This window comes from Myxocyprinus asiaticus, chromosome 15 (genome assembly GCF_019703515.2).
Source record: "Myxocyprinus asiaticus isolate MX2 ecotype Aquarium Trade chromosome 15, UBuf_Myxa_2, whole genome shotgun sequence".
NCBI lineage: Eukaryota > Metazoa > Chordata > Actinopteri > Cypriniformes > Catostomidae > Myxocyprinus > Myxocyprinus asiaticus.
The window spans coordinates 25,494,930-25,514,295 of NC_059358.1; the positions used below are offsets into that span (position 1 = coordinate 25,494,930).

The 19,366-nt window shown below is 41.0% G+C and overlaps 1 protein-coding gene across 2 annotated transcripts in view; it reads right to left on the reverse strand.

Moving 5' to 3' along the window:
• Positions 1-19,366, reverse strand: part of LOC127453280 (small conductance calcium-activated potassium channel protein 3-like) — a 116,031-nt gene that overhangs the window by 10,307 nt on the left and 86,358 nt on the right. For both annotated transcript variants that reach the window (XM_051719527.1, XM_051719528.1), the window contains 2 exons: positions 12,135-12,276; positions 1,383-1,493 (listed from right to left, as the gene is read on the reverse strand). In XM_051719527.1, coding sequence (XP_051575487.1) covers positions 1,383-1,493; positions 12,135-12,276 — 253 coding nt within the window. The remainder of the gene's footprint in view (positions 1-1,382; positions 1,494-12,134; positions 12,277-19,366) is intronic.

Consider the following 19,366-nt stretch of genomic DNA (forward strand, 5'->3'; position numbering starts at 1 on the left):
TTGTTACAGTATATTCACATGGCAACCAAGACTGGTTCCTATATATAACAGTATTGTAACATTTTTCATTCAACAGCTATGAGGGTGATTTTAAACGTATCTTGCATTATGTACTTTTGAATTAATTGGTAGTTAAAATGACTACATTGAAAGAAGATAATTATGTTGTGTTTGAGTGACTAAATCAATATTTAAATTACACAACAAACACAGAATACGTTTTTCAGCAGTAGTTGTATGAAAGGAAAAATGTACAACCCTAATGAATGCATATTCATTCTTGGATGAAAGACTGGCTGTTACAAGTGTGATCAGTTCGGAGTTCACACTCAGCTGGAGTTTTGAAATGTATCACTCAAACTACTTGTAAAAATAGTACCAAAAAGCACATATTAGCAGTTGAAATTTGTATTTATTTTCCCCCGTACAAGTAAAAATAGGCTCAGTGGTTTATTTGAGCATCCCAACCAGCCTAACACAGTAACATCTGCTCAACCAATGGTGTTTGTTTGGGGTGGGACTGTTGACAGATGGGGGAGTGTTCAGGAACCCTGTTTGAAATCAATCATTATTTTTGCAATTTTGTTTGGTGCTGCTAGAGGTACAGAAATTATACACTTCACCTTTAAGGATTGTTCATGATTACGAGTTGTACAGGATCCACATTGAGGTACTGATAACCTTTAGTTAACTGGCCTGAGAAGCCTGTACATCTGAACTGTTTTGTTAGTTAATCATAATGGGAAGAGGTGAGGAAAACACCCTTAAGTCTGTCATCCAGTTAAAGTAAACCTTTTGCCACTGTGTCTCCAAGGCAACAGGTTTGTGAGGTCAAAGTTGCAAGTGATTTTTTTCTCTTTTGGAAGAGGTTTGTAAACATAGAAGTGGCAAACTTGCATGAAGAGGATAGCCACCTAGATGCTACAGCATTTATCGATCTCCCTTTCTCTCTTCATCTGACAGCCTGTTAAGCTGAAGCAATTGAGTGAGTGTAAGGTAATAAACTTTAAAAAAAAAAAACAGGCTCGTTTTCCATCCTCTTTCGAACCATCTCTCTTCCTCTCACTTGAGGAAGGCATTTACAATAAGTACTCATCTGAAGAAGCACTCCACAGCTACAGTAAAGTGATTTTTTTAATCTGTTTTGCAATTATTGATCACCACCCCCCTAGTCAGTGATGTCAGCCATGATGTTGCCTACATATTTGATATGGAGAGCTATTTCTGAGTCTTTCAACCACATAAAAAATTGAAATGGTCCAAGGGATAGAAAAACGTCTGTTGCACAAATACAGCTTTTTTTAAGTTCATGCTCTATGAATATAAGGCTGTGCTTATGAATTCATTTAGTGAATGCTATGTGCGTGTGTTTGTGTATTTACCCGTTTGGTGAGCTGTGTGTCCATCATAAAGTTGTGCACATGCTTCTCCGCCTTTGTCAGCTCAAGCTTCCTGGCTACCACGGCAACAACCAATGCAGTGCATCCTGCGCCCTGTGGGAGACAGATGAAGAGTAGAAGAGAGGAGGTCAAGATGAAAGAACAGACAGAACCAATAATACACTACATACTTTTATCATTTGTAGGGGTCAAATGGAGCAACATGGTTTACATATTCATAATAAACAAGGAAGATGTACAGATGGGCCAGGCAAACATTAACTGCAGTTAATTTCCAGGTGAGAGAGTGCTCATCAAATAGAGAGAAAGAGACAAAACAGATAGAGAGAGAGAGAAACAAAGGATGGGTGGGGAGTGGGGAGAGTTTTGAAAATTAGGGTGCTTTCACACTTGGTTCGATTGCTTGGACCGAACCAGAGTTTGTTTCCTCCCCCCTCCCCCTGCCAACGCTGGTCTCTGTTCACATCATATTTATTGGGTCCAAACAGCGGTGATGATTACGTCGGTTGTTGTTTACCACTGTAACTAGGCAACAACTCAAGAAGACATCACATTCTCTATGTTATTAAAGTATTCATCTCTTTGGATTTACCACTAAAACCTTACATGCACAAAATGACAATTGTGTTTGTCTGCCACAGATGCTTTGAATTTGCAATGATGTGAATAATATTAGCGTTTTTCTGCCGTGAGCCCACGGATGCATTACAAGAGATGTGAAGAATGTGAGCTGCTTTCTGAAGGGGATTTATTTGGACACAAGCAGGTATGAGAAATTCATTAAACCATAATAATTGCGATTGAGAGCCTTATTATTATACGTTGATGATTATACATCATCAGTAGCGGTTCACTTCCACAATTTGGTACAATTGTGTTCATATTAGCAGCGGACTGCACTGGAGTTCACACGAACCATACCCCAGACCACCTTTTCAAGCAGTCTCGGGTGCAGTTCATGGGTGCGTACCCAAGTTTGAAAAACAGCATTCACACCAAACAAACGAACCGAACTTTGACGTAATTCGAACTCGGGTGCACACCAAAAATGCTAGTGTGAAAGTACCCTTAAAAGAGATTTACAAACTGTGCACACATATTGTGAATCTCAGAAAGCTTGGCAAAAAAGAGAGAGAGAGAGAAAAAAAAAAAAACTACATTTGCATTAAAGAAAATGAAGCCTATTTTAAAGACCATTAAGATTTTTTGCTGTGATATTCATGACACTTAAAACACACTCCAACTGTCATTACCATAATGCAAAAATTTTTTATCCTCATTAACATTATGCAAAAGAAATATTCATACTGTATATTATTTAAAGGTGCACACAGTAATATCAACCTTATGTCGTAATAATAGTATGAGATGAGATGGCGAAATCCAAAGACAACATTTTGTAACTTTTACTCCCACAGATAAAAAATAAACGAAACCAACAACATTTTTTATTATGATTTTTCCTAAGTTTAACCCCTAACACAAACCTAAACCTAACCATAAAGTCTAACCCCTTACCTAAACCTAAAACCTAACCATGATATTAACAGGAAAATCATTGTTGTGTACCATGGAAGAAAGAAAATCATCAGGTTTTTGAACTAGTGTTCTTACAATTTTTCCAGAGTTTAACTACTAAACCAAACCCCAAACTTAAACCTAACCATAACTGTGTTCGAAATTGCCCCTATCCACTACATAGTGCACTATTTTGGGTGTCGGTCATTTTATAGTGGTGTCCAAAAATTTATTCCCTACATCTCTTTCCCTAAATTTGTTCTTATTCTTACCACAATGCACTCTGATTTCGAGTGTACATCCGATGTACATCTTGCATAATCCAGTGTGGGGAGGACTGATGTGCAGGGAGAGAGAATATGAGATACGCCAGTTTACAGCTTCATTCAGTCATGCAATGTTTTTATTTCATGCTGGTAGTAGTGTTTTACTTTTTGGCATATCACAAATTGATCAAAAATAACAAGTTATTTCTTTCTTCACTAATTCACTGAGGTGATATTATTGTTAACTCAGACGACTGATCACAGTTGAATTTATTCAAATATTTGGTTATCACATGTACGTAATCACCTAATAATCAATGGATGTTGTTATTCAAGTGTCAGAATACATTAAATAAATAAATAAATACAATATTATAAGCTAGTTCAAATGTTTTTATTCTTGTTGGCAGTTTTTTTGCAGTATGATTATTTTAATCATTTTGAAAATATAAATTAAACATGACAAACAGAACGATGATTCATTGTATATATACCATTTTATAAGAATAACAAGTATTATTATTGTTATTACATTATTATTAACCTACATGTAAGATAAAAGTATAAACAGTATGTGACGAAGTTAGGGTTAGGGTTCTGCATCATCTCCAGCGCACTCTCCCATTTTCTCCGACGCTGTTTATACGTCAATGTCCGAATTCCCTCACTTATTTCGTTCACTCCTTGCCTGATATAGTGCACTCACAGACTATATAGGAAATAGTGAATGAGTGAACAAGTGAGCAGTTTCGGACACAGCACATGACTTATAGTTTTTTAACTCGTGTACCACGGAAGAAAGTAAAAAAAAAGAAAATTGCTACAGAGACTTCCACTCTCATGTGGGACTGTCTAGCCACACACGGTGCTGTCTCAGCGCCAAAAGATCCTGAACTCTAGGGGCGAAGTTAGGGGCGGTCTTTCAGTTCCCCTGCTCTTACTACCCTCGATGGTGGAGCGGCCAGGGGGTATTTGGTGATCCCCCAGGTGGATAAGGCGCTCGCGGTGCACTTGTGTCCGCAGAGCGCCACCACCTGGCGCGGGCACCCGAAGCTCCCGTCCAGGGCCTGTAGGTTTACGTCATCCCTGACGACTGTAGCCTGCGGTGCCGCAGGACAAGCCGCCTCCGCCCTGCACGCCATGGCTCTCCTGCAATTACACCAAGCCAAGGCACTAAAAGAACTGCACGAGGGTAGTTCTGACCCGGGATTGATGCAGGAACTGCGCTCGGCGACCGACCTCACTCTCCGGGCGATGAAGGTCATAGCGCGGTCTCTCGGGCAGGCAATGTCCACCCTGGAGTTCCACCTTTGGCTCAACTTGGTCGAGATGGGAGAGGCGGACAAGGCACGGATCCTTGACGCCCCCATTTCCCAGGTTGGCCTGTTTGGCAACGCCATCGAGGACTTTGTCCAGCAGTTCTCGGCGGTGATGAAGCAGACGGAGGCCTTACAACATATCCTGCCCCGGCACGGCTTAAGACCCCACACCCTGTCTGCTCGTCGCCAAGGGCGTCCTCCTGCAGCAACAACACCGCCCCCCTGGCCCGGCACCGGTGTGGAGCCCTCCGCAGGAGCAGACCCACCCGTCTCACGGCTGGCCGCTAAGAACCCGAGGAAGGCTTTGAAGCGCCCCCGAGACGGGCAACCCAGGGGCGAGGAGACCCACTTCTCTGGGGCTGGTCGACAGACCACTCCATCCTCCGGTGGAGCGCCGGGAGGAGAATCTTTTGTCGCCGCATGCCCAGGAGGCTGCGGCACCCAAAAGCCTGATAAAAAGAATGGTTCCCTCGTCTCCTGGGTCACATATCCGGTGCGCACAGCCGTCGTCATGACCACCGTCCACCGTCCCATTTTGGCAGATATGGCGCTCCAGCGGCAGACCCCCCGCCCCTGTGCGCCCAGCTGTGGCACAAACACGCCCACACGGGATTGGTTCCAGTGGACTACGGGGACGAGATTCCTCCTCCCCCCTCCTCGGCCAATCTTATGGTGGGTGGCAGGAGCCAGGTAAGTGCTTTGATGTTCCTGGATTCAGCACGGCCACGGGGCTCGAGTCCTCTCGACGTGGCACTTCGAGTTCGGCCCCGCCCGCCGGTACGTCCGACGTGATTATTCCCTTGGTCCCCCTCGCCCGGAGTTTGGGCGCATGGCTCACGCTTTCCAACCTGTTGCGATGGCTGACCCGGACCGTCTGACACGGCTACGCGATTCAGTTTGCCAGGCGCCCGCCCAGGTTCAGCGGCGTCCGCTTCACCTCGGTGAAGGGCGAGAACGCTGCTACCTTGCGTGCGGAGATCGCTACCCTTCTGCGCAAGGGCACGATAGAGACTGTCCCTCCAGCCGAGATGAAGAAAGGGTTCTACAGCCCTTACTTCATCATACCGAAGGTGGTGGGTTGTGACTAATCCTGGACCTGCGAGTACTGAACCGGGCTTTGCACAGACTCTCGTCCAAGATGCTGACGCAAAAACGCACTCTAACGAGCATCCGGCATCAAGATTGGTTCGCTGCAGTAGACCTGAAGGATGCGTACTGCCAAGTCTTGGTCTTACCTCAACACAGACGCTTCCTGTGGTTTGCCTTTGAAGGCCAGGCGTACGAGTACAAGGTCCTCCCCTTCAGCCTGTCCTTGTCCCCTCGCGTCTTCACGAAGGTCGCAGAGGCAGCCCTTGCCCCACTAAGAGAAGTGGGCATCCGCATCCTCAACTATCTCGATGACTGGCTAATCCTAGCTCACTCTCGAGAGTTGCTGTGTGCACACAGGGACCTCGTGCTCTGGCACCTCAGCCGACTGGGGCTTCGGGTCAACTGGGAAAAGAGCAAACTCTCCCCGGTTCAGAGCATCTCTTTTCTCGGTTTGGAGTTGGACTCAGTCTCGATGACAGCGCGCCTCACGAAAGAGAGCATGCAGTCGGTGCTGAACTGTTTGAAGGCGTTCAGACAGAGGACAGCGGTTCCACTGAAATTTTTCAGAGGCTCCTGGGGCATATGGCATCCTCAGCGGCAGCCACACTGCTCGGGTTCATGCATATGAGATCGCTTCCACACTGGCTTCAGACTTGAGTCCCGAGATGGGCATGGCGCCATGGGACACATCGCGTGACCATCACGCCGATCTGTCGCCGCCTCTTCAGAACTTGGACCGACTTTGCATTTCTATGGGCAGGGGTTCCCCTAGATCAGGTCTCCAGGCACATCGTGGTTACAACAGACGCCTCCAAGACAAGCTGGGGTGCCATATGCAATGGGCACACAGCCGCCAGCTCCTGGACTGGCCCGTGGCTGCGTTGGCACATCAACTGCCTAGAGTTGTTGGCAGCACTGCTCGCCCTGTGGAGGTTTCGGCCGTTGATCCAGGGCAAGCACGTGTTGGTCCGGACGGACAACACAGCAACGGTAGCGTATATCAACCATCAAGGCGGTCTACGCTCCCATGCATGTCACAACTCACCCGCCGTCTCCTCCTCTGGAGTCAGCAGCGCCTCAAGTCGCTACGAGCCACTCACATCCCGGGCAACCTCAACACCGCAGCGGACGCGCTGTCACATCAGGTTACCCTCAGGGGAGAGTGGAGACTCCACCCTCAGGTGGTCCAGCTGATTTGGAGTCGATTCGGTCGAGCACAGGTAGACCTGTTTGCTTCCTGGGAATCCTCCCACTGCCCACTTTGGTACGCCCTGACCGAGGCATCCCTCGGTATAGATGCGCTGGCACACAGCTGGCCCCTGGACTATGCAAATATGTGTTTCCCCCAGTGAGCCTACTTGGTCAGGGAGGACAAGGAGCAGGTCGTCCTAGTAGCAACCTACTGGCCCACCCAGACGTGGTTCTCGGATCTTACGCTCCTCGTGACAGCCCCCCCCCCGACGAATTCCCCTGAGGAAGGACCTTCTTTCTCAGGGACGGGGCACCATCTGGCACCCATGACCAGACCTCTGGAATCTCCACGTCTGGCCCCTGGACAGGATGCAGAAGACCTAAGTGGCCAACCACCCGCGGTGGTAGACACGATCACTCAGGCTAGGGCTCCCTCTATGAGATGCCTGTACGCCTTGAAGTGGCGTCTGTTCGCTAAGTGGTGTTCTTCCTGACACAAAGACCCCCAGAGATGCGCAGTCAGATCGGTGCTTTCCTTCCTGCAGGAGAGGCTGGAGGGGCGGCTGTCCCCCTCCACCTTGAAGGTGTATGTAGCCGCTATTTCGGCTCATCATGATGCAGTAGATGGTAAGTACTTGGGGAAGCACGACTTGATCATCAGGTTCCTGAGAGGCGCTAGGAGGTTGAATCCCTCCAGACCGTGCCTCATCCCCTCGTGGGACCTCTCTGTAGTCCTTTGGGGTCTACAGGGAGCTCCCTTTGAACCCTTGGAGTCAGCTGAGCTTAAGGCACTCTCTTTGAAGACTGCCCTCCTGACTGCGCTCACTTCCATCAAAAGGGTAGGGGACCTGCAGGTGTTCTCTGTCAGCGAATCATGCCTCGAGTTCGTCCGGGTTACTCTCACGTGATCCTGAGACCCCGACCGGGCTATATGCCCAAGGTTCCCACGACCCCTTTTAGGGATCAGGTGGTGAACCTGCAAGTGCTGCCCCAGGAGGAGGCAGACCCAGCCTTGGCGTTGCTGTGTCCGGTGCGAGCTTTATGCATCTATTTGGATCGCACGCAGTGCCTTAGAAGCTCCGAGCAGCTCTTTGTCTGGGGGCCTGGGTAGCTCAGTGGTAAAAGACGCTGGCTACCACCTCTGGAGTTCGCGAATTCGAATCCAAGGGTGTGCTGTGTGACTCCAGCCAGGTCTCCTAAGCAACCAAATTGGCCCGGTTGCTAGGGAGGGTAGAGTCACATGGGGTAACTTCCTCGTGGTCGCTATAATGTGGTTTGTTCTCGGTGGGGCGCGTGTGGTGAGTTGACTGTGGATGCCGCGGTGGATGGTGTGAAGCCTCCACACGCGCTATGTCTCCGTGGCAACGTGCTCAACAAGCCACGTGATGTGCGGGTTGACGGTCTCAGATGCGGAGGTAACTGAGATTCGTCCTCCACCACCCGGATTGAGGTGAATCATTACATGACCACGAGGACTTAAAAGCACATTGGGATTTGGGCATTCCAAATTGGGAGAAAAAGGGGAAAAAATCCAACAACAAAAAAGTGACTAATGAAAATGTGTGTGCTTTCCCTTGTATGTGGGGGTGTGTGTATAGAGTGTGTCTGTGTTTGTAGCACTAATGGAATGTTTTTAAACCCACTTGTAGGGCATAGAAGCACAACTTGCAAACCAAAAATACTCTAAAGCCACTTCTCTGACTACATGAAAATACAACATCAAAAAAAGCCCTTTTTCAAAGAGCACTTCTGTTGCCAATATTCACCACTTAATAAAACATGATGACCATCCATGGAAAACCCCTCCAGGACACAGACAAAAATTAGTATGTGTGTGTGTACTTGTCTAAACGTATTCCCAGATAAAACATAAAAACACATAAACATGGAGGCCATTGTTAATCTGTTAAACTGACAAAAATGTTAGAATGATACATTTATCATCAGTCCTCTGTTGCAGTTTACATATTGCTTCTTCCCAGATATGACTGTTATTAATGTCATAAGAAAGAAAAAATACTTGCCCTTAGACCAAAATATTCAGTATTGTTTTAGAGCAATTGTCAACTGTCTAACTGTCACAGTCCATTTAGTTTGTGTTTGTTTTGTGTATTAGAGCAAGTGAGGTTAGAGTTCATTAAGAGACCATAACAATATAGGGCAGACCGGGGTTAGCTGTCACAAAAGGAAGTTGTCACAACTTAGTCCAATTACACAAATGTGTGTTTTCTCTAGGTTTCAAGCCAGTTTAAAAAGTTACAATCTGAGTATAAAAATAGGGCTGTCCATTTAACATGTTAATTTAGTGCGATTATATGAAACATAACGTTAAAAATCTAACATAACATTAAAAAAAATTATCAATTAATCATGTCCCTGACCCATATGAAACTTCGGAGTGCAACAGAATGCAAAGTTCTCGAGGTAAGTTTTTCACACTTTCAAACTATATTTAACTTGACACAGCCTATAAAAAAAAGAGCATTTATGACTATGCTGAAAACTAAAAAAGCTCTAAAAGTGTCCGTCAGATGCATGAGTACATAGACCAACAGTGCAGATGGAAGTAGGCTAATAATAATGGTTATGTTCAAAGATATGGAAATAAAACAAACAATATGTAGACTTAAACAAATTTTGTATTGTTTTATGCTGCTTCCATTCAACTTGGATGTGGGATTTTCCTACTTGATATCTCCAATCTCTGACGATGAAGGCATTCCATTGCCAGATGCTCGGAAGATGACGTATAAGGAAACAAATCTGCAACGCTCCTAATAGGAAGTTGGAAAATGACTTTGAGTTTAATAGAATGCAGCATAAATGCTTTACTTGTCTGCTGCCACAACATATGTGAATGATATAATATATTTTAATTGTAATATTTTAGGACCTATACATTATTTCAAACAGCTAAGTTATTTTCTTTGTTTATTTATTATGCTGCCCCGTGTCAAGCAGCACACCATCTATCAATTCAATTGAACAAACAACAGACTCAAGTAAGCTACGTCTTACTTGTAGCTCTTCCAAACACTATGCATCTCAGCTACGGTGACCACAATTTAAATTCTTACTCTTGTCTTACAACTCATTAAAATATCAAAGTGACATATTTTAATTCATTAGAGGATGGCGTCGCTCTTCTCACGTCACCTGTATTGAAATCAGTTGCGAGTCGAGTCTCCCATGTGCTGCGCATGAGGAGCGCTATTTGAATAACGCCTGGAGTTGCCGCTTATGTAGAGTGTCCCAAATTGGTCTCTTGTCATCATTTCAGTTAGGATGCTGCCATATAAGACAGCTGTCTATGTAGGCAGGAGACAGCGAGGCAGCTCACCAAGTTTTGGAACAGACCCATAACATTTATTTGGGGGCCTTTCTCAGTAAATACTGATATATGGGAATATTTTTAATCAATTAATTTGATGAACAATTTTTAATCAATTGACAGCCCTATTTAAAATCCTCTAAAATTAGAATAGTCTTCCAAACTAAAATTCCAGTATTATAATAATATATGTCATCATAAGATATAACTGTAAACAAGTGCACACAATAAAAATACACTAGCATACATTCATCTATATAATCAGCTGCGTTGTCAGGACAGGGGATCACTTTTTTCCACATTTTTATTGGGTCAAGTTATCACTTTTTTATTTTTTATTTTATTTTTTTTTATTTTTAGATGTAATACATTTATACTGTTTAAAAACTACAATATTTGTTGGGCAAAACAATGATTTGATATTACTGTATGTTAGCTTATACATTTTTCTGTTTTCTGAATTTTTCTGTTTCATAATTGTTTTAGCGTTTAAATTTTGATGAAAACCCTAGAATAGACTGTTTAATTACAGGTTCTAGCTTCTTCTGTGACAACTTATGCCATATAAGTCTGACAATATATTTTGGGGCTATTAGGACATGTCATCACAAATGACTTTCAAAAATAAAGTACCCTGAGAAATATTCACTGGAGTTAAATGTGTGACAACTAGCCCTGGTCTCTCCTATAATATTCTCCATTCCACACTTAGATTTGCAGACAGGTGTTCCATAGACCCTCAAATCCTCTAGTAGAACCAAGCGACTGTAGCAAACTAAAGTCCTGCCCAAACACTCCTGTACCCTTAGGACAGTAGTGCATTCTAATAGAGTTGGACTTCCACGTTGTCATAGCAAGAAGTCACATAATTCCACCTATAGAAAGTCATTACAATTACTCTCAACAGTAAAAGAAATCACATCCAACACTCAGTCTCTCTCTCTCTCTTTTTGCTGTTCACCCTCTCTTATTACTCTGCAGCCTTTCATCTCTTCAGCAGCTCACATTCAAAAACAGAGGGAACACAAACAGTTTGAAAAATTAGCTGCCCTTTCAAACAATTAAGATTGTGAGTATATATCACTGTTACCTGCTGTCTAGTATAATGTTTGCGTGTGGGTGTGTGCATACTTAGCAGTAGTTTGGGGACAAATTTGTCTCCAGAAGTGAGCTAATCGGACAAAACCTCCCTCTGGGGACATTCGGGGACACCTCATTTTGGGAAATCAATAATAAAATTCATAAATAAGTTATATCTATGTGTGTTTGTGTGTGTGTGTGTGTGCAAATGAGAGAGAGATGAAGAGAGACAGATCTCAGAAACAAGAGAAAGCAAATTATAACACAAATAAACAGAAAAAGAACAGTCACATTAATTCTCACACCAAGCTTTCCTGTTTGAAAATATCTGTGTGATATATCTGCATGTGGATATTTAGGGGCACAGAAGAAGCACAGAAGCTAACAATATGTGAACAGGCAGAACGAACACTCCAATAAACACAACAACAGAGAGAGGAAAAGAAAAGCGAGATAAGGCGATCTCTCCTAACAGATATTTACCATCTGCAAACTCAATACTAAAATAAACAACACACAATCTAACAATTTGTCTCCACCACCTGTCAAGCTTTCCTCAGGCACAGGGACATAAAGGCTTGCTGAAAGAAATTATGCAAAGAAATACCTGGGGCTTACATTAAGCTAACTCCATCATCAGGAAATCAGGCAGAACAACGGAAGCCCGAAACAGCTTTAAAGCAGAACAAATGTGCCATTCCAGAATACACAGGAGGATTCATCAAAAAACATCGGATGATTGTGTGTTCTAGTGTCATGGTGTTTAATAACAGACATGGTTGGTAGAAGTGTGTGTATGTTTGGGTTTCTTGGAATGAGATAACAATAAAAAACATATCTTTAGACTGTCCCTTGCCACCATGGCTGTGAAACTGCATGTGTGTGTGTGTGTATGTGTGTGTGTGTGTGTGTGTGTGTGTGTGTGTGTGTGTGTGTGTACCATAATCCCTGTGAGCAGACACACTCCCTTGCCACAGTAGGTGTGAGGCACCATGTCTCCATATCCAATAGAGAGGAAGGTGATGGAGATTAACCACATGGCACCCAAAAAATTACTGGTCACATCCTGAGCATCATGGTACCTGAGAGAGAGCAGAGAGAAAAACTTAATAGATTTGCTGAGAGTTTTAGAAGGCAACTTTGGAGATTTGTGTCTCTGTAGAACAAAAATGGGTGTTTTCCAATCAGTGGGCCTTTTCAAACCAGGATGGGCGTTTTTCTCGATTTGCCTACTACATTGATATTCTCTACTTTCATTGGATATTTCAGAAACGCCCATCTTGGTTTGAAAAAGGCCACAGATTGGGAAACTCCCATTATTGTTTTGTAGAGACCTATAGTTCCAACTTTGAACAAGTGCTGGCTAAAAATCAATAACAGGATGTGAAAGATGCAAGATTATTTATCATATTAAAGTTTTCACATCAAATAGATTTTTTTCCTAAGTTCCTCGCATCCTTAATCTTTACCTTCTTTTTGAAAATTCTACAAAACCAAACATCTTGCCTTCAAAATCATACCAGGCTTTTCAAGCAACTTAAAAATAAGGTTCTAATTTGGTTTTCATTTATCGTTTATAACAGTCTTTTCTGTATGTTAGATTTAACATTTTTAACTGCATAGGGTTCTTGAGTTGGCTATTTGGTACTTTGGAGATTGAAAAGTTCTTAATGTTACATTATACATTGAACATATTATGTTCTTCACATCAGTATATTGGTCATACACTAAAAATTGGTGACTATTTCCAAAATATCTACTTCTACTTGATCTAAACCATAAAAATGACTTTCGTAGGTGCAACATAATTTGTCAGGTTGATTTATTCAGATTTAATAACTTGTTTTTTGTTTTTTTGTTTTTTTACTTCAAGGAAACCAGTGAATTTAGATGTTGCCACATGAAGCAAATTTTTAAGTTACCTGACAATTTTTTTAGGGCAGTCGATTTAAGGCATTAATTCTGTGTGATTAATTATATAAAAATACTGTGTAAAAACATTTACGTAATTAATCATGTCTCCGGAACATAATAAGGAATATTCCTATGACCAAAGCAATTGAAGCTTGAACCACCTGTTTTTAGCAGGGAGCAGTAAGCGAAACTCCACCTGCATAGGCATTATTTTCTATATGTTTCTTGAGGTTCACTAATAATATTACTAAAGTTTTTTGCACAAAAAATCATGTGACAGGTCCAACACAAAATGTGACGGGTCCAACCCATCGCCAAAATCCTACGCTAGATCTAATTTGTCATATGGAATTGATGTTTATAATATAGAAATTCTGCCGCAGAGCGATGATATCTCAGATCATTACCTCGTCTCTTGTATGCTGCACTTAGCAAAGTTAACTCAATCTACGTAACATTATTATTTAGGTAGAACTATTCTTTCAACTAATAAAGATAGCTTCAATAATAATCTTCCAGACTCAAACTCATTACACCAAAAAGTTCAGAAGAACTTGATGATGACACAGAAAATATGGATACAGTCTTCTCTAGCACTCTAGATAGTGTTGCCCCCCTTCGATTAAAGAAAGTTAAAGAGATAAATCCTGTACCATGGTGCAATGATCACACTCATGCTCTCAAGAGAGTAGCTTGGAAAATGGAACATAAGTGGAAGAATACAAAATAAGAGGTATTTCGCGGTGCATGGAAGGATAGTGTGTCTAACTACAGACAGGCTCCAAAAACTGCCAGGTCTGCATATTTGAGCAAACTCGAAAATAACTACAACAATCCTAGGTGTTTATTCAGTACTGTGGCTAAATTGGTTAGGAATAAAACTTCTATTGAACCAGATATTCCATTGCAGCATAGTAATAATGACTTAATGAATTTCTTTACTGATAAAATCGAAATCATCAGAAATTACGCATTTGTCTGCCACAGCACCCCAGAAGACTACAATTATTCCCTAAGAGCAACTTCAGTCCTTCGCTGTTATAGGTCAGGAAGAGCAATCAAAAATAATCAAAACATCAAAATCAACAACATGTATGTTAGACCCACTATTGATTAACTCCTAAAAGAGGTGTTTCCTGTAATCTCAGAACCTCTTCTAAATATTATTTACTCATTATCCTTAGGGCACGTCCCAAGAAACTTTAAACTGGCAGTTATCAAACCGCTTATCAAAAAACCACAACTTGATCCAGGAGAACTGGCTAATTGTAAACTGATTTCAAATCTCACATTTATGTTGAAAATACTAGAAAATTTAGTGTCCTCCCAATTATGTTTATTTTTTTACAGGGAAATGGTATATATAAAGAATTTCAGTCAGGATTTAGGCCCCATCATAGTACAGAGATTGCACTTATCAGAGTTACAAATGACTTGCTCTTATAATCTGATCACGGCTGCATTTCTCTTCTAGTGCTTTTTGATCTTAGTGCTGCCTTCGACACCATAGATTATAACATTCTCTTGGATAGGCTTGAGAATTATGTTGGCATTTGTGGACAGGCATTAGCTTGGTCTGTGTAAATGAGGAATTGTCATATCAAATTAATTTTAAGTATGGAGTGCCACAGGGATCAGTTTTAGGGCCTCTTCTTTTCTCCCTATATATGAGAGACATTATCAGGAACCATGGAATACATTTTCACTCTTAGGCCAATGATAAACAACTTTATATTTCTTCAAAACCCGATGGAGTTTCACTATTTTCCAAATTAACAAAGTGTATAAATGATATCAAAGAGTGGATGGATAGAAATTTCCTTCTACTCAATTCCGATAAAACAGAAGTACTAATTATTGGAACAAAAACCTAAAAAAATAAGACGCTAAAATATAATCTGACTCTTGATGGATGTACAAATTAAAGTCAACTTCTACAGCAAAACATTTAGGTGTTATATTTGATAGAAATCTAACCTTTGAAAAACAAATTTCCAATATTTGTAGAACCGCATTATTCCACCTCAGAAATATTGCCAAGTTACGACACATGCTGTCTGTTTCTGATGCCGAAAAACTAATTCACGCATTCATGACCTCAAGACTAGATTATTTTAATGCATTACTAGGTGGATGTCCTGCAGGTTTAATAAATAAACTTCATTTTGTTCAAAATGCAACAGCGAGAGTGCTAACTAGAACCAAGAAATACGATCATATCAGCCCCATTTTACTGGCGTTATATTGGTTATATTGTTATACCATTTAAATTTCGTATTAATTGTAAAATTCTGTTAATTACTTACAAATCTTTGAATTGTCTAGCTCCAAAGTACTTAAGTGATCTTCTGTCATGCTATAATCCATCATGCTCATTACGATCGCAAAACTCCAGCCTGTTAACAAAACCAAGAATATCAAAATCCACAAAAGGAGGGAGATAATTTTCATATTTGGCTCCTAAACTATGGAATAGTCTTCTTAGCAGTGTTTGGAACTCAGACACACTCACTCAGTTTAAGTCTAGACTAAAGACTTATCTATTCAGCCAGGCATAGACCTAATTTATCCCTCAATTCATAGCTATGCTGCTTTAGTTATGTCTGCCAGAACCGAAAACACTTCTCTTATTCTTTAACCCTGCTTTAAATTGAATGGCATCTATGCAAATTTTATTCTATTTTTTTCCCTGTCTAAACCTCAGGATTATTTCTTAACTTCAGTCTACTAAGACTTCACAGAGGATGAATTTATGCAAACTCAAAGACATGGGATGCTTCATGAGCCACTGTCTGAAGCATGGGCTCAGGATGGAGTTCACCAAACGTACCTGCCATAATTATTTGGCCAGACTGCTCCTCAGTGACTGATACCTATATGAACTTGGTCAAAGGAGGGACAACACTCTCTTAAACTACACAGAAAATTAATTAACCACAAAAAAGCCTTCATAGGTCAAAATCAACGGGCAATGCATTTATGTGTATTTCATCAGTTAATTCGGGATGACTTCAAGGACTTTAACACTAAAACTTATAGTTCATATAAAATCATTCTGTTTAATCACTGACCCACAACGCTTATTTAGTTTACTCATTTTAACCACTACTAGTTCTAAACATGAATAACTAATATTGGCATTATATTCATACATCTTCTGTTACAGCATAATTTTATGTACAGCTGCTTTGAAACAACAGCTGTTGTGAAAAGCACTATACAAATAAATTTGACTTGCCTTGATATATTTGTAAAACATGATCATTTTCCACCCTCATTCTGACCCTCTTTCAGAAACGGTCAGTTTTGGTGCTGCTTCTCCTTTAAGACTTGACAGTAAATGCCCAGTGTTATGATTGGCTCTTGACTGACCTGCCATCTAACTGCTCACCGCTACTAGGCGGGGCTACGGAAGTGATAAGGCATTGATGTGTTGTTGTGGAGGATGTAAATGTCTACCACAGTGTGACATCACAATGTGGAGGAAGTAGAAAACTAGTCGTTTTGGCAGTTTGGTTTCAACAAATGCTCTTTTTGCAGTGAGGAGGAAGTTTTGAGTTCTAAAACTTACAGTATGTTTTTATAGTACAATGATCAAGGAAAGGATAAAAGAATATGTTATTCCTCATGTCATGACCCCTTGAACATTAACAATAATAAAATGTAAGTGGTGTACAGCTTGAAACAAAAACAATTCAAGACATATTTTTTTAAAGTTTTATTTATACAAAGTATACCCTTGATTTTTGACTGACCAACCGTTATATTGCAAACTTGAAAATGTTAACAATACATCAGAGAAAAATTCCTTACTGTAGAAGGAAACATGAAAACATAAAACAGCCACCGAAGTATGTGCATGTAGCCTAGTGTTTAAATATAATTTAAATTAATACACTTAAATGCGAGTATTGATATTTTCCTCTTAATATATACTTTCAGTTTAGTTTTTTTTAATACGTTCAGGCTATGTTTTGAATACATTTGTGATTGTTTAATTAACTGTTAATGTATTACTGTTAATGATAACTTTTATAGAAGATACAGAATTAAGTTCATTAAAACTTAACGTTGTAGATCATGGGATATTTAAGACCTTACCTTTTTTTTTTCTTTTTTTTTTTATTAAAGGTGCAATATGTAACAATTTTCATGTAATATTCACCAGTGTGTGAACGGCTTGTAACGCACCTTAAAAAAAGAGCCCTTGCCGGACTTCCTAGGTTGCCTATTAAAGCCTGTAGACTGATTTTCATGTGAAGGGGCAGGTCGCTTTTGCCGGGAAAATCCAAAGGATGTGACGTTTATGCGCGCTCCCGAGAGCCTTGCCTCAGTGCTTCTCTTCTGCTATTCAACAGCATCAACAAACTGCAATACTAGGTAATGTTATCTTAGAGATGGAATCCAGCAAACGTCCGGCTCCCAGCACAACACCGACTCCTACACAAACTCAGAGTAAGCCAAAAAAAAAAAAAAAATGTATCTACTGAATCCCATCTGGCTAAGCGGGAACGTGATCGTGGTCGAGCGAAAACTAGAGTGAACATCAGCAGGGCATTTGATTCCTGGAGGGACCTTCGTTCGGTTTTGGGGATCAAAACCGACCCTGAATTGGCATTCTTCTTATAGGACAGGTAAGCATACATAACTGCAAAGCATGTGAAATATAGTGCCATAAGGATTGATCTGTGTGATTTTAGCTAAACTACAATAACACATGAAATGAATGCTAGTCAATGTTCAAGATAATGCACAAAGATCCATTCATTAGTGTAACATAACTTGGTTATACAGAAAATATATACATTCTATTATTATAAAACAATAGCACATCGATATATCAAAATGACAGTTGTGATGGAATCACATCAATACTGAATTGTGTCAACATATTTATAATGTACAGTCTATTTTATAAACAGCTACTGTCATTATCCACCAAATTTAGCTAACAGCTATTGATAAAGCTGGCTAGCTAGCTAATGCCGACATAGGCTATCGTATAAATGCAGTCAATGTATCATGCAAAGAAAAGTGATTACTTCAAACTACAGTCTCGCATAGCCAGACCTGTATCCACACTTTGTTTTAGCCCTGTTCCAGCACTGGAGAGTCAAATATAATATACAGTCTCAAAGTTTGTAGTAAAACAATCATAACTGTGTAATTTTAATAATGCTACCTCATCTGTCAGCATGATGCCGGTGAATCACGTTGTCTCTTTGTACGTTACATCATTGTTTTGGTCGATGCTCACGTCCCTATGGAGTGTGTGCATGAGCACGAGCAACAGGTAGCTGGCTGCAGTTCACTTAATGGCCACAAGTGTCAATAATAACAAGGGTTTCTGAATCTTACATACTGCACCTTTAAGTCAAATAATAACAAGCTGTGTGAATACAGTAAACAAGATACCTTTACAATGGCAACAGTGAGATACATTTACATTTATTCATTTGGCAGATGCTTTTATCCAAAGCGACTTACAAAAAGAGGAAGAATACAGCATAAGTGATTCATCTTAAGGAGACAGTAGTGTGAAAATTGCTGCATTACAAAGTTTCAATTGCATCAGAAAAATACTATTCAAGATATAGATTAGAGTGTAACAAGTATAATATGTTTTTATTTATTATTATTATTATTATTATTATGAGCGTACGGTCAAGTGCTCATGGAAAAGATGTGTCTTTAGCCACTTTTTGAAGGCAGAGAGGGAGTCTACTTCACAGATGGAGTTGGGAAGGTCATTCCACCATTGAGGTACAGTGAAGCCGAAATTCAGGGAAAGTGATTTGGTGCCTCTTTGTGTTGGTATGAAAAGGCGCCGCTCATTTGCAGACCGCAGGCTTCAGGTGGAAACATAGCTCTGCAGAGATTTCAGGCGAATGTACCCTGCATGCTCTCCTGGATAGAACTAATGTGATTGTGGGTGTGGATGATACATTGAGACTGGTGGATCAACACTGCTTGTTGCCATGTTGTAGAATTCATGGAGGTCCAGACTTTAAATCTCTTCTTCCATTGTACTTGCCCTGGTCAAAGTTTACCATACAGTAGTTCTTCCATGGTTTAACAGTGGCATTTAATAAGGCCATCCTCATTACCATGGTTACTGTAGGTCAGCTAGTCATTCTAAAAAACAAATTAGTATTTGTTATCGGAAAGCTAATAGTCTACACTGTGAAAACACAGTTAAACACATTTGACTACAAATTTCACAAAGTATAATAGTTTGCCCTTAATAGTTTTCATATG